This window comes from Schistocerca gregaria, chromosome 4 (assembly GCF_023897955.1).
Source record: "Schistocerca gregaria isolate iqSchGreg1 chromosome 4, iqSchGreg1.2, whole genome shotgun sequence".
NCBI classification, from domain to species: domain Eukaryota; kingdom Metazoa; phylum Arthropoda; class Insecta; order Orthoptera; family Acrididae; genus Schistocerca; species Schistocerca gregaria.
The window spans coordinates 483,849,393-483,862,730 of NC_064923.1; the positions used below are offsets into that span (position 1 = coordinate 483,849,393).

Consider the following 13,338-nt stretch of genomic DNA (forward strand, 5'->3'; position numbering starts at 1 on the left):
ATGTAAGAAATAATCTAAATCAGATGATAACTTACTTGTATTATATTTTTATCTAAGTAACATAGTATATATCACTAAAATTGTTTATCCTGCAATGTCTGTGTCATTAAATGATCATTTTTTGCATTACATACCAACATTTTTTTCATAGTCAAGCTGTTTTGGATCTTTAACTCTGATCAGGAATGAAGCTTCATTTATACCCCTTGATGGAGTAACTTCGAAAATTCCTTCATCACCTTCCAAAAACATTTCAAATGTTCCATTATTTCCCTGAAATAATAGAATAATGCTGCAACTTAAGCAAAATATGAAGCTTACTAGAATTAAGAAATGTGATATGTCATGATGAGCTTCCATAAACACTCTGACAAAACTGTTGCCTGTATAGGAAAGAGAACAATATGATTCAAAGGCTAAGTAGGTTAGTGCCAAACTACGAGGGTCATTTTTAAAGTAAGAACCAATAGCGCATTGTATCCGCACATCCTGTCACATTATGTCCATTCATGGCTGGCCTCTCTTGGCCAGTCTCTCACTATGCCACCATTACATTTCACATTTCTCGCAGTGTTGGTTGTACAGTTATACTGCTTCGTTTGTCACCAGATTGATCAGTAATCCCACCAATTGTAAAATGTGCTCCGTTATTTGGTTCTTAAATGCAAAAGAAGTTCATCCTGCTGCAATTTACCAGCAGCTTATTGAAGTTTATGTTGCAGGTTTAATAAATGATGGAAATGTGTGTAAATGATGTGGGCTGTTTAATGAAGGAAAGATAAATGTTTATTATGAAGAATGATTAGGATGGCCTACTGTCACGAATGAAAACTTGACACAAAATGTTGATGAGGCAATTTGCCAAGTCAGGCAGTACAGTGTTGATGAGCTGTATCAGAAATTTCCACAAGTTTGAAGCTCAGTAGTTTATCATACTGTTACTAGCAAACTTTTACTACAAAAAATGTGTGCCAGATGGGTGCCGAAAATGTTGACAGAACAACACACAACAAAGCAAATGGCCCATTCTTTGTCCATTTTGGAATGATATCGCAGGAAAGTTGATACATTATCGATTCACATTGTGACCAGTGATGAAATGTGGATTGTGCACTACTCCATGGAATAAACATCAATCCAGTGAGTGGCACCATTCAACCTCTCTGGTGAAACAATGAAAATTCAAACAAGAACCTCCAACACAGAAAATTATGGCCACAGTCTTCTGTTAGACTTTTTGCCAGTGTGAATGACAATAAATGCTGAGAGGTACCGTGAAACATTATTAAAGCACTATTCAAAATCGTCAGCAGGGTCCCATATCTAGCAGCATCATTCTGCTTCACGACAGTGCTCAGACTTATGTTGTGGCAAGAACAAAGACACAACTGGACAAGTTTCAGTACAAAACACTGGAGCATCCACAATACAGCCCTGACTTAACACCATCACACTTTCATCTGTTTCTTGGTGGAAAGTACCTGGAAAATGATGACGTGTTGGAAGAAACTGTTACTAACTGGTTTGGCAGTTAGGCAGCAGTGTTCTTGGATGCTGGAACACAAAAGCTGGTGCCACAACTTGACAAAAGTTTAAATGTTGATGATGACTAGGCTCAAAAGTGAAAAAACATGCATATTGTAGTTTGTGATACAATTTACATTCATAAATTAAGTTCCTCTTACTCCATTACAAATCGGTTCTTAATTTAAAAATGACCTTTGTACATGTCTGAAGGTCTTGTGTTTAAACCTACCATGGTACTACAACTTTTTATGTCAACTATCACTTCCTTCTCCTTTGACATTGATTTATATACACTCCTGGAAATTGAAATAAGAACACCGTGAATTCATTGTCCCAGGAAGAGGAAACTTAATTGACACATTCCTGGGGTCAGATACATCACATGATCACACTGAAAAAACCACAGGCACATGGACACAGGCAACAGAGCATTCACAATGTCGGCACTAGTACAGTGTATATCCACCTTTCGCAGTAATGCAGGCTGCTATTCTCCCATGGAGACAATCGTAGAGATGCTGGATGTAGTCCTGTGGAATGGCTTGCCATGCCATTTCCACCTGGCGCCTCAGTTGGACCAGCGTTCGTGCTGGGTGAGACAACACTTCATCCAGTCCCAAACATGCTCAATGGGGGACAGATCCGGAGATCTTGCTGGCCAGGGTAGTTGACTTACACCTTCTAGAGCACGTTGGGTGGTACGGGATACATGCGGACGTGCATTGTCCTGTTGTAACAGCAAGTTCCCTTGCCGGTCTAGGAATGGTAGAACGATGGGTTCAATGACGGTTTGGATGTACCGTGCACTATTCAGTGTCCCCTCGACGATCACCAGAGGTGTACGGCCAGTGTAGGAGATCACTCCCCACACCATGATGCCGGGTGTTGGCCCTGTGTGCCTCGGTCGTATGCAGTCCTGATTGTGGCGCTCACCTGCACGGCGCCAAACACGCATACGACCATCATTGGCACCAAGGCAGAAGCGACTCTCATCGCTGAAGAAGACATGTCTCCATTCGTCCCTCCATTCATGCCTGTTGCGACACCACTGGAGGTGGGCTGCACGATGTTGTGGCGTGAGCGCAAGACGGCCTAACGGTGTGCGGGACCGTAGTCCAGCTTCATGGAGACGGTTGCGAATGGTCCTCGCCGATACCCCAGGAGCAACAGTGTCCCTAATTTGCTGGGAAGTGGCGGTGCAGTCCCCTACGGCAAATGCAGAGGCAGAAAGACATTATGACACTAGAGATTTTGTTAAAGATGGATATGTATGATGTATAATGTGTTGGAAAGTACTCTTCAAAAGATTAAGAAGGACGATGATGTCCTACTGGCTAACAGTAAAAATGTATGCAGCATATATGAGGATCATCATTTCAAATCACATTATGTATAGTGATGGACAAAATTGAGTTTGATACACTTTCATATAGTTTCAGAAGTGATCTTTCATGCTGTAAAGTCAGATTGTAACTAATCATATTCACTAACAGTGTAAATAGCTATTGAAAACTAGATGCTGCTTCAAATCATATTGTTCTCTGCCGTGTGTTTCAAATTGTATTGTGTCCAAAATTAACATTACATGACACTGATTAGTTACTTTGCTCAACTGGGTATACTGACAACAAGCACACATTTCTTGACAAAGCTACACGTCAGTGATGACAGTTATCTCTTAATTGTAAATTTCATGTAAGGGAACAACTTTTTTGTTTACGTTGGAAAAAAAAACATGCTGTAGGTGATAACTGAAGAGGAAACCAAAACAGAGAAAAGAAATCCAAACATGCCCATCAAGTTAAATTTTCATACAGTAGAGTGAGAGAAGCAAAGAAGATTGATGCGAATAATTTGCCCTAAATGTTTTGGGGATGGAGGGAGCATAGGAGATTTAGATTTCTGTGCTAACATCATTGATCCAATTGACATGGGAAGTGACAATAAGGAAGAAATTAGTATGTTAGCCTGCGCTTGCTTATAAGGAGGACTGAACAATATCTGAAGAGCAAGGCCATTCTGAACAGTGTATAAATCAAAATGTTTAAGTTGAAGATTTAGATTTCGGATTGACAGTTGTGTTATTACTAAACACAAACACGCTTTTAAATAATACAGTATATCATTAAAGAATTACAACAGAAAGACGTTGTAAACTGAATATCAAAATTATTAATGTGAATATTTTTCTTGTGTAATAACTTGGTTTTCAATAGTAAGATGTTAGTTTTGTATAAATCATATGAGAGTCAATTGGCAGCAAGAAGGATGTTATGAATACTCTATATACTAGTATGTTTTTGTAAAAAAATTGTACTAAAAGATGATTTTCTTATACAATAATAGGAAAATAATAGGTTGGCTATGTATGTACCTTATCAAACTTTTTTATTTGTATATTTTATAAATTACTGAACAAAAGCATATTAAGTTCAACATATTTTCCTTAAATTTGAAGAATACAATTGCAAATTGATATCACTGCTTTATGTTTCTAGAAGTAAGCCTCAAACACAATAGCCTCATATTTTACAAATGCAAAAATTTCACGTGTTGGGAGTAATCAGTTTCTTGCTTCTCCTGTAAAATTTTGTTTTTTGGACATAATACAATTTGAAATGATGTTCCTCATATTAACGAAAATATTAAGAATTTAGAACAAGCTCTCAGACTTTTAAATGCTGGTAAACCAGGGGTATGAAAATCAGCAAATCGAAAAATATCAAAATACGAACAAGGTTTGAAAAGTTTTCAGAATGGAATAGAAAAAACGTACTTACATAACTGAAACTTTCTGTATTTTTAAATGTTAGTCTCCTTATAAATTAATGCACTTGGTCCAACAATGTTCCAGGGCCTTGAACCCATCTCTAAAATGAGCTTCCTTCAGGCCTGCAAAATAGTTGTCAACTCCACCTAACAGTTCTTCATTTGAAGTGAATCTTTGTCCACCAAGAAAAATATTCTGTTTTGGCAAGAGATGGAAGTCTGATGGAGCCATATCAGGTGAATAAGGCAGGTGTGGAAACAATTCATACCGTAGTTCATGTAATTTTGCCATGGCGATGGTATATGTGTGAGGGCGCACACTGTCTTGATGGAAGATGACTTTCTTCCTTGCTAAACCTGGCCTTTTTTCGCATACCTTTTGTTGCAAATTGTCCAGGAGGTTAGCATAGTATTCTCCAGTAATTGTTCGCCCAGTGGAGCGATAATTCACAAACAGAATCCCCTTCGCATCCCAGAACACTGATGGTATGACCTTTCCCGCCAAAGCAATTGTCTTTGCTTTCTTTGGTGGTGGAGAATCAGCATGTTTCCACTGTTTGTTGTTTTGTCTCTGTGCATCAAAGTTTCATCTGTGGTCACAAACCAGCACAAAAAATCTTGTTTGTTTCTCCTAACATGGGCCGAACATTGTTTCAATAAATCCATTCTCATGCGTTTTTGATCCAACATCAAGAGCCATGGCACTCATCTTGCACATAATATTTTCATTTCTGATTCTTCATTTAAAATATGATATACTCTTTCAGATGACATCTGGCAAGTGTGAGCAATTTCACGCAGTTTCAATCAGTGATCCTCCATGACCATTTTGTGCTCTTTTGCAATGATTTCTGGAGTAGTGACACATCTTGACCGACCACTGCGCGGATCATAATCTAAGCTCTCCCGAACAAATTTAAATTCCTTTGTCCACTTGGCAACAGCTGAAGATGAAGGAGCATAGTCTCCCAGTGTATCCTGGAAACTGGCATGAATGTCTTTTGCTTTCATACCTTTTTTTATGACGTACTTAATTACTGCTCGAATCTCAATTTTTTCTATCTTAGCAAATCACTATGTGGGAACAACAACAGAGCCACATGACCGCCACAGCTCTCTTCCAAGAGCATTGATGTGGCACATGTTTACAGGCAACAGTCTAATGACATATATCACATGAACAACTTGTTGTGCTAGTGCTGACCTCTCATGGTGATTCACAGAACTTTTCAAACCACACTCATTCATGACATCAAAAGTTTGAAAATAAAATTTGTGTAGATAACATTTTAGGTAAAAATGCTTAAGACATTAGAAAAAAAACTGAAACTGCAAAATGTGCTTCTGAGATAAATAAAATGAGTAGTTGTAAACAAGTCATTTAGGGAGAGAACGATGAAACAATCTGTCAGAATGATCACCTGGCTGTAAAAGCAATGGCACTTCTGAAAACAGACTAAAAGTATTTACAAGCAGTAAGCTTGTGGCTCTGGGAAAGCCTGATGAACATCTCCATTGGACCTAATACCAATAAAGACATTTTAACAGGAAATACGACAGAGATGCAGGCTTCTGGCTACACGAGATGTGTGAATGCAGTTGTTATTTTGATGCAGTAATATTTATCTTACTTTACCTGATCATGGTCATATACTTCTGGAACACTGTCTTCAAGGAATGTGACAGGAGTGTTCGATTGAGCATTTTCAACTACTTCACATATGTACTTCTCACTCCTGAAAGTTGGTATTTCATCATTAACGTCTGTTACGATCACTGTGACTTCTGTTGTCGCTGAAGGTGCTGGAGATATTGATGAGGATTCTTCTTCTGCCTTGAGAATTAAGCATGGAGGGATATTAAACAGCGTATTATCACATAAAACTAATACAAAAACCTCCATAATTCATGTAGTAAACAAAAGTGAAGAAAGGACACAATTCTTCTAGAGCTGACCAATGTGTAGTGCATAGAAAAATGTGGCAGCATAGACATGTTACTACTTTAAGTACACACAGTCATACATGCAGACACGCAAACGTGATCACACATGGCATTATCTTTGAAATCTTACTTTTATGTTGTACAAAAGACAAGAAACTGAGTAACAACAGAAACATGCACTGCTACACTATTTATTGTTTTCTGAGTAGCTTTTCGACTATTGATCTAATTAATAAGTATTTATTTTCCTACGTTATTGAGTATGTGACTTCTCATAGTTATGTTTACTTGTACATAGATGAGTTATTAACATACTACTGAAATATCACAGCTTCTTTTAAAAATCCTCTGATATGTAAAGAAGGAACAGAATTGGGCAAATGAAAATCTCTTTGAATTCTGTGCAAAATGTGACTCAAGACAAGTAAGCAGAAATGATTGTAGTAAAGTTTACATCACTCACTTACACAAATCTCTTAAAAATAGGTGAAACATTAGAAAGTGAAAGGTAATGACTAAGGTACCGGTATACCTCTGGTACAAATGTATTATTACTTACAGTGACTTCCAGGATGTAAGCACCATTACTGTTTAATGGACTTTCTCTGTCAAGCTTCTCTTTTGTATAAACAACACCTGTTGCAGAATCAATTGCAAATGCATCAAGAGTTCCTTTTTCTAAGGAGTAACTTATTTTGTTATTTATTCCTCGATCACCATCAACAGCTTTAACTGTAAAGTGAAACACCGATTAAGAAACTAATAACAAGATTACTTACGAAATGAGAAGAAACTATACCACCCATCTCTGTAACAGTTGTCCATTGTATTATGACATTCATTAAAATTGATAAGCTGTTGATTTGATTGTTGGGGGCATGAAGTGTTTGCATTAGCTGAAATGGTTTGGGTTTAGGAAAAAGGTAAACACTCCATATCTGGAAAGTAGTAAGCAGAAGGTTTTCCTTCAGGGTCTACCAACAGGGAAGAAGTTCGAATATGACTGGAGTCATGTAAAGCAAGGGGCACCATAGGGCTCTGTTCTGGGCTCATTGCTTTTATTGCTGTATATTAATGATGTCACAAAAAATGACACGACTAAAAAATGGTTCTCTGTGCGGATGATGTAAGTGTTATTGTGAGAGATGTGGAATGTAATGTAAATGCTGTAGCCAAAAGGGGTCAGTACATATGATCGACACTTAACTGCAACAAAATGCAGTGCACTGTGCTTCTGCTGTGGAACTTTTGTAAAAGTAAATCATTATTGTCCCATGGTGGTCATGGCGTCAATGAATTGATCATTTTTAATTCTGAGGACTGAGGGCAGATGGAAAGCTTTGTTAGGAAATATCATGTTCAAGATCTTGCACAGAAACAGAATGCTGCTATCTTCAATAAATGAATAATCTCCACTGCCTCTGAAACACAGAAGTTTGTTTACTTTATTCATTTTGCTCTGTCACCATGCATGGTGTTATATTTTGGGGGATGACCTATGCACTCACTAAGAAAATTCTTAGCCCAGAAAAAGTTGACCAAACCAATGTACCATGTTAATCTGTCATTCAGGTATCTTAAAATCCTAATTCTGTCATCCCTTTATATATAATCCATCATGGGATTTGTTGTTGACAATACTGACTCATTCAGAAGAAACTGCAACACTCATTTGTGGATACTAGGTTGAAAATCGGTGTGCACTATTCTGCAAGCATTCAACAAACAGATATGCACTATTCAACAAGTTTAATTTTCAGTAGGCTTTCATCATAACTGAAAAAACAGTTTGACTGATAAATCCCAAGTATTCAAATTTAAGCTGAAAAGTTTCCTTGCGCCATACACCTATTTTGTGCAAGAGCTCCACACGATAGTTCAGAAATTTTCTTTGTATTGCGTTATTTATAAGTATACTCTGTCACAAATTTATTTTTGTGGCTTATTAATTCTTTTGTTCATAACTTTTCTAGTCAGCATTCTGTAAACTACACACTGACTCGGTCCATGACCAAGTATCTTTGGCCAACATGGTCGCACTGAATCTGACAAAATAAAGTTACTGCTGTTAAATGTCATTCTTCATCATTTGATAGTATTAGCATGTGTTGGAGTGATAACTACTGAGAGTATAGAACTTGTTTCATCAGTTTTTGTTCCAACTGTTAACTAGTATTTTATATGTATGTCATGCAAGTAATCTTATCTCATGGTTCCTATGTGAGGTACTTGATTGTGGCAACATTACAGTTGCACAGTCTTCTGTAAATATAGATTCTCACACCCAACTGGGTTTCACAAAAAAATATGTCATCTTTCTCACAGTGATTACCAACTAAGTTCCCCAAACATTTCTGTCACCCTTTCATATAGGTTACACTGACTTGTTACAATCACAGCAGCACATCTCTAGTTTTTTTAATTGGATGCCTGTTGTCATGCATACCTGAAAACATGAAACACTGGATCAAAAATCCATAATTTGTTGCACTAGTGTCTTGTTAACAGTTTCCTTTACAGATGCACAGTAATCCTTCCAACAAGTCCAAGTCTTCCCTAATACTGATTTTACGTGCTTGTCATATTTCATATTACGTCTTATCATTATCCCTAAATACTTGTACAATGTTACATGTTCAAGATATTCACTACTAACCTTTTTGAAACAAGTTGTTTAGGATTCCCACTCTCTGGATTTGCTGCCTCTTTTGTGAAGTAAGTGTAGTCCATTTCCAGTATATTGTGCACACTTGACCAATGCAGGGCAAATTTACAAATCTGCAGTTTATTATAAGTAGAAGAATCTGCAGCTGGTTTTGCCAAAGGATTGGTGAAGTGTCTTGGTTAGATCCTCCTATCTGCTTCAACCCAGAGTGCTGGTGATGAGATGATTAAGATGGAGCACAAGCTTTGATTGGGGAAGCATGCTGATGGAAGTTGGTCATGACCCTTCAAAAGAATCATCTTGCCTTTTGCCTTAACTAATTTAAGAAAATCATGGGAAACCAAAATCTGTATGTGAATTTTAACTGGTATCCTTCTGAGTGCAAGTACATTGATTTAACATTGTCCCCACTTCACACTGTCTCTCACAACAGGTCGCAGAAGAGGCAAGACCTGCCGGTTCTGTCTCATTAGCAAAAGGACATGATGCCTCAAACTGATTCATTAGAGGCACAATACAAGTGTTTCAGCCATTAACCATATACAGCATTCCTCAAGAAACAGCCCTAGACGTGGCCATATTCCAACAGCTGCCGTCAGGTGACCATTTATTGCAAGACTGGGGTTCTCCATAGACCACATCATCAAAATGAGTAGCTGGCAACCTCTGTGGTACCTTTGCAACGTGATCCTGCCCTGCAATTCCGTCAGTGGTACAATTTGCAATGTTCATATAAAGCCAACTGGTAGTGGGTTACATAGCTTAAGTCAGCTGATAGTGGTTCATGTTTGCATCTAGCTATTTGCGAACAAAGACCAACTCCTTCATCATGAACTTTCAATGGCCACAATTCTTACACATATCTAGACATGAACTTAGCTTTTTCCAAAACAAAATAAAGTGAAGGAGTGAAGCGAAAAGAAGGTTGTGCTTACATTAAAACTGAACAAAGGGCAATGAACAAACTTGAGGTCTCATTTGATGTAAGAGTCACTGTGCCTAGTGCTGCTGCTGTGGTATATGAAGCATTGTGGAATCTGACTAGAGCCAGGATATGGAAGCATCACACTTGACAGGATATGGCAACTTTCTCACCCCTTTCTGCTACAACTTTACTAATTTTCAACAATTATTCATTGTTGACCATGAAATAGATGAAGTTCTATTGACTTAAGAGCCAACAAACTGTTTAGTTTTCATATAAATCAAAGTGAATTTTGTCAGTTACTTGGGAAAAAGTTTCATGTTATTAGTTTTAATAGTTTGTGCCAAAAGAGACAGAACTTTCAAAATTAGTTCACTGGTTTATCAGTTTAGCATAAGTTAACGTAACTGAGAAGAACTGAAAAAGTGTGAAAGCAATAATAGCAAATTATTGTTCATGAAAATTTGATGACACATACCTTGAAGGACAGATGTTCCAATTAGAGCATCCTCACTCACTCTTGTAACAGGTGGCACATACACAAATTCTGGTGGCTGATCTTCCATATCAATAACTTTCACTAAAATGGCAGCAGTCCCTGTGTTTACCTAAAAAAAATTAAAATTACTCTCTGTTAGGTGTAACTTACCACTTCTTTAAAGAAATGAGTAAAAAGCATTTTGAGGAAAGGTTTTATTATTAGAAGCCTTTCACAGTATCTGTTTACAACTGTATATGGACATGAATTATGAAACAATAATACACTGTAGTAACTGGTCATTCCCCACATCTGGCATAATACAGTGGAATCTTGCTTAACGAGCACCTCCAATTATGCACAATTCACATAACAAGCAAAACAAATGACTCGCTTATGAGTGATGTTTCACAAAATGAGTGATAACAATTTAGTGTGATGTCACCAGCTGTTCACGCGTGTTCAACAATATGAACACCTTTCATTGTCAGCAGTGGAATATGAACAATGTTTTTAGTATGTACTGCAGTCTGGGTTTAGCACTCTTTCTGGTACCATCTTAGTGCAGCTTGTGATCACACATTTTTTTAAACTTGCGCTCACACAGTGTTTTTCTTTGTGTGCAAATTTTAATAACCTTTGTAGAAATGACCCTGAAGATAAAGCTGCAAGAAGACAACCATAAGAGAAAGAAAATGACCTTAGAAATGAAATGTAAAATCACTGAAAAACGTGAATATGGTGCGAGTCTTGCTGATTTAGCATGCATATACAGTCAGTCTACATCAACTGTATACACTATCCTCAAGAACAAGGACAAGATTAAGGAGATAGATGCTTCAAAGGAGTGAAAAGAGTATCTAAACAATGGTTTCATATTCTAGACAATGTCAAAAGGTTGCTCATTATATGGGTAAATGAAAAGCAATTGCAAGGCAACACTATTAACAAGAATATCACTTGTGAGAAGGTGGGAATGATCTCCATCGGCTCGTTAAGAATACACCAGGATCATCAGCAGCTGAAGAAGTGTTTATGGAAAGCTGTGGGTGGTTAAAGAAGTTTAAAGAAAAGAACTGGAATCCACATCATGGAGAGAGCACAGCAAAGTAGCCAGCTCCAACACAAAGACAGCAGAGAATTTCATCAGCAACTTCAAGATGCTCATAGATTCTGAGGATTATCAGCAACAACAGGTTCTTCATTGTGACACGATGGGTCTACTCTGGAAAAAGATGCAAAAGTGTACCTTTATAATAGCAGAGGAAAATGCATTGCCTGGTCACAAGCTAATGAAAGACCATTGTCATTGGATTAATGAAGTATTTGGTCCTTTTGTGAAAAAAAATATTTGCTTGAAATGAATATGCCACTCTACGTCTTGTTGGTTATGGACAATGCTCCTGTCCATTCTCCAGGCCTACAAGAACACCTCCTTGAAGAAATTCTGTTCATGAAGATCCAATTTCTACCTCCCAACACCACTACATTACACCAGCCTATGGACCAGCAAATTACTTCAAACTTTAAGAAGCTCTGCGCTAAAGCACTCTTTGAGCATTGCTTTGAGTTGACTGAAGCTACCAATCTCACTTTCAGAGAATTTTGGAAATATCACTTCAACACTGTTGCCTGTGTCAGTATGATCAAAAAGGCATGTGAAGGGGTTAGCAAGAGAACTCTCATTTCTGCTTGGAAGAAGTTTTGGCTGGAGCATTGTCAAATGTAGATCTGAGGCATTCCCGTCAGCATCTGAAGAGGCTGTAATCAACGAGATTGTATTTGGCCAAGACCATGGGACTATAAATGGGTAACAATGATATCATTGAGCTTGTGGAAGGTCACAGTTAAGAAATGACACCAAAGAGTTTATGGAGTTGCAATGTGTTTCACATTAGAAAGTTGTGGAGAGGAGTTCTTCAGAGGAGTGGGAGGTGGTGGTAACAGCAAATAAGCAATCTCCTGGCACTACAAGAGAAATGCTCAAAGCACGGGAATTGGTTGCATTGCACGTTGAAAATCATCATCCCAATAAAGCAGTGGCTACATGCATTACAAATTTATTTGAAAATAATGCTGTGTCAAATGTTTGCCATGTGTTGAAGTGTTGGGAGAAACAAATTACCATAGATAGCTTCCTAGTAAACAAGAATTAGATATGTATCATGAATAATAAATTGCATAATACTGTACCTATAATTTTCTTTCAATAAATGGCATGAATAAGATAAAACTTTTAATAGTTTTTATGCATGGAACACATGATCGAAATTTATATGGGATAAATTGTTTCATTTAATGACTATTTCACACTACGATTAAGGTTGTGGAACAAACTATGGTCGCTATGTGAGGTTACACTGAGTTTTGAATACCCACTACAAACATTCATGACAGTGAGACCTCCTTGTTAAAGCAAAACTCTGTGAGGAACTTATTTTATTCCAGAAGTGTAGATATTACTAATTATGCAATAGCAGACAGTAAATGTATGAACATATAGCAGATTCTATGGGAAGAGTCCTAAGAGAAATGTAACGAAATTGAAAAAAATGAATCAATGAATCTGTTTTAAATTCATCAACTGAAAATACAACTACATTATCTACTATCAGATGAAAAGAACATATCTAAAGATGTGCATTTCATTGCACATCATATTATCACCAATATTAAACAGTGGAAAGTGTAGGATGGAATAACAACCATATGGAAAGAATAGAGTGCTACTCACCACATCGGGGAGGGACAGAGCCACCAACAGGCAGAGTGAAAAAGAATGCTAGAAATAAACCAGCTTTTGCCCCCCCCCCCATAAAAAAGAACATTAATGTATGGCTACTGTCTTTGGGCGCTAAGGCTCAATAGTGACTGACATGTGCACAGGGATATTTATCTACGTGTGAATTTTTGTGTGAATGTGTATAGTTTTCTATTTCTGAACTAGAACTTTGGCCGAAAACTGAAATATTTCTAGCATTCGTTTTCATTGTGGCTGTCTGTGAGTCAAAGCCTCCTCTGCATGCTGAG

At 37.5% G+C, this 13,338-nt stretch overlaps 1 protein-coding gene across 4 annotated transcripts in view; it reads right to left on the reverse strand.

Moving 5' to 3' along the window:
* The window catches only part of LOC126267060 (cadherin-23-like), a 458,700-nt gene that overhangs the window by 197,679 nt on the left and 247,683 nt on the right, over positions 1–13,338 (reverse strand). For all 4 annotated transcript variants that reach the window (XM_049971900.1, XM_049971901.1, XM_049971902.1 and 1 more), the window contains 4 exons: positions 10,309–10,438; positions 6,800–6,972; positions 5,933–6,130; positions 135–273 (listed from right to left, as the gene is read on the reverse strand). In XM_049971900.1, coding sequence (XP_049827857.1) covers positions 135–273; positions 5,933–6,130; positions 6,800–6,972; positions 10,309–10,438 — 640 coding nt within the window. The remainder of the gene's footprint in view (positions 1–134; positions 274–5,932; positions 6,131–6,799; positions 6,973–10,308; positions 10,439–13,338) is intronic.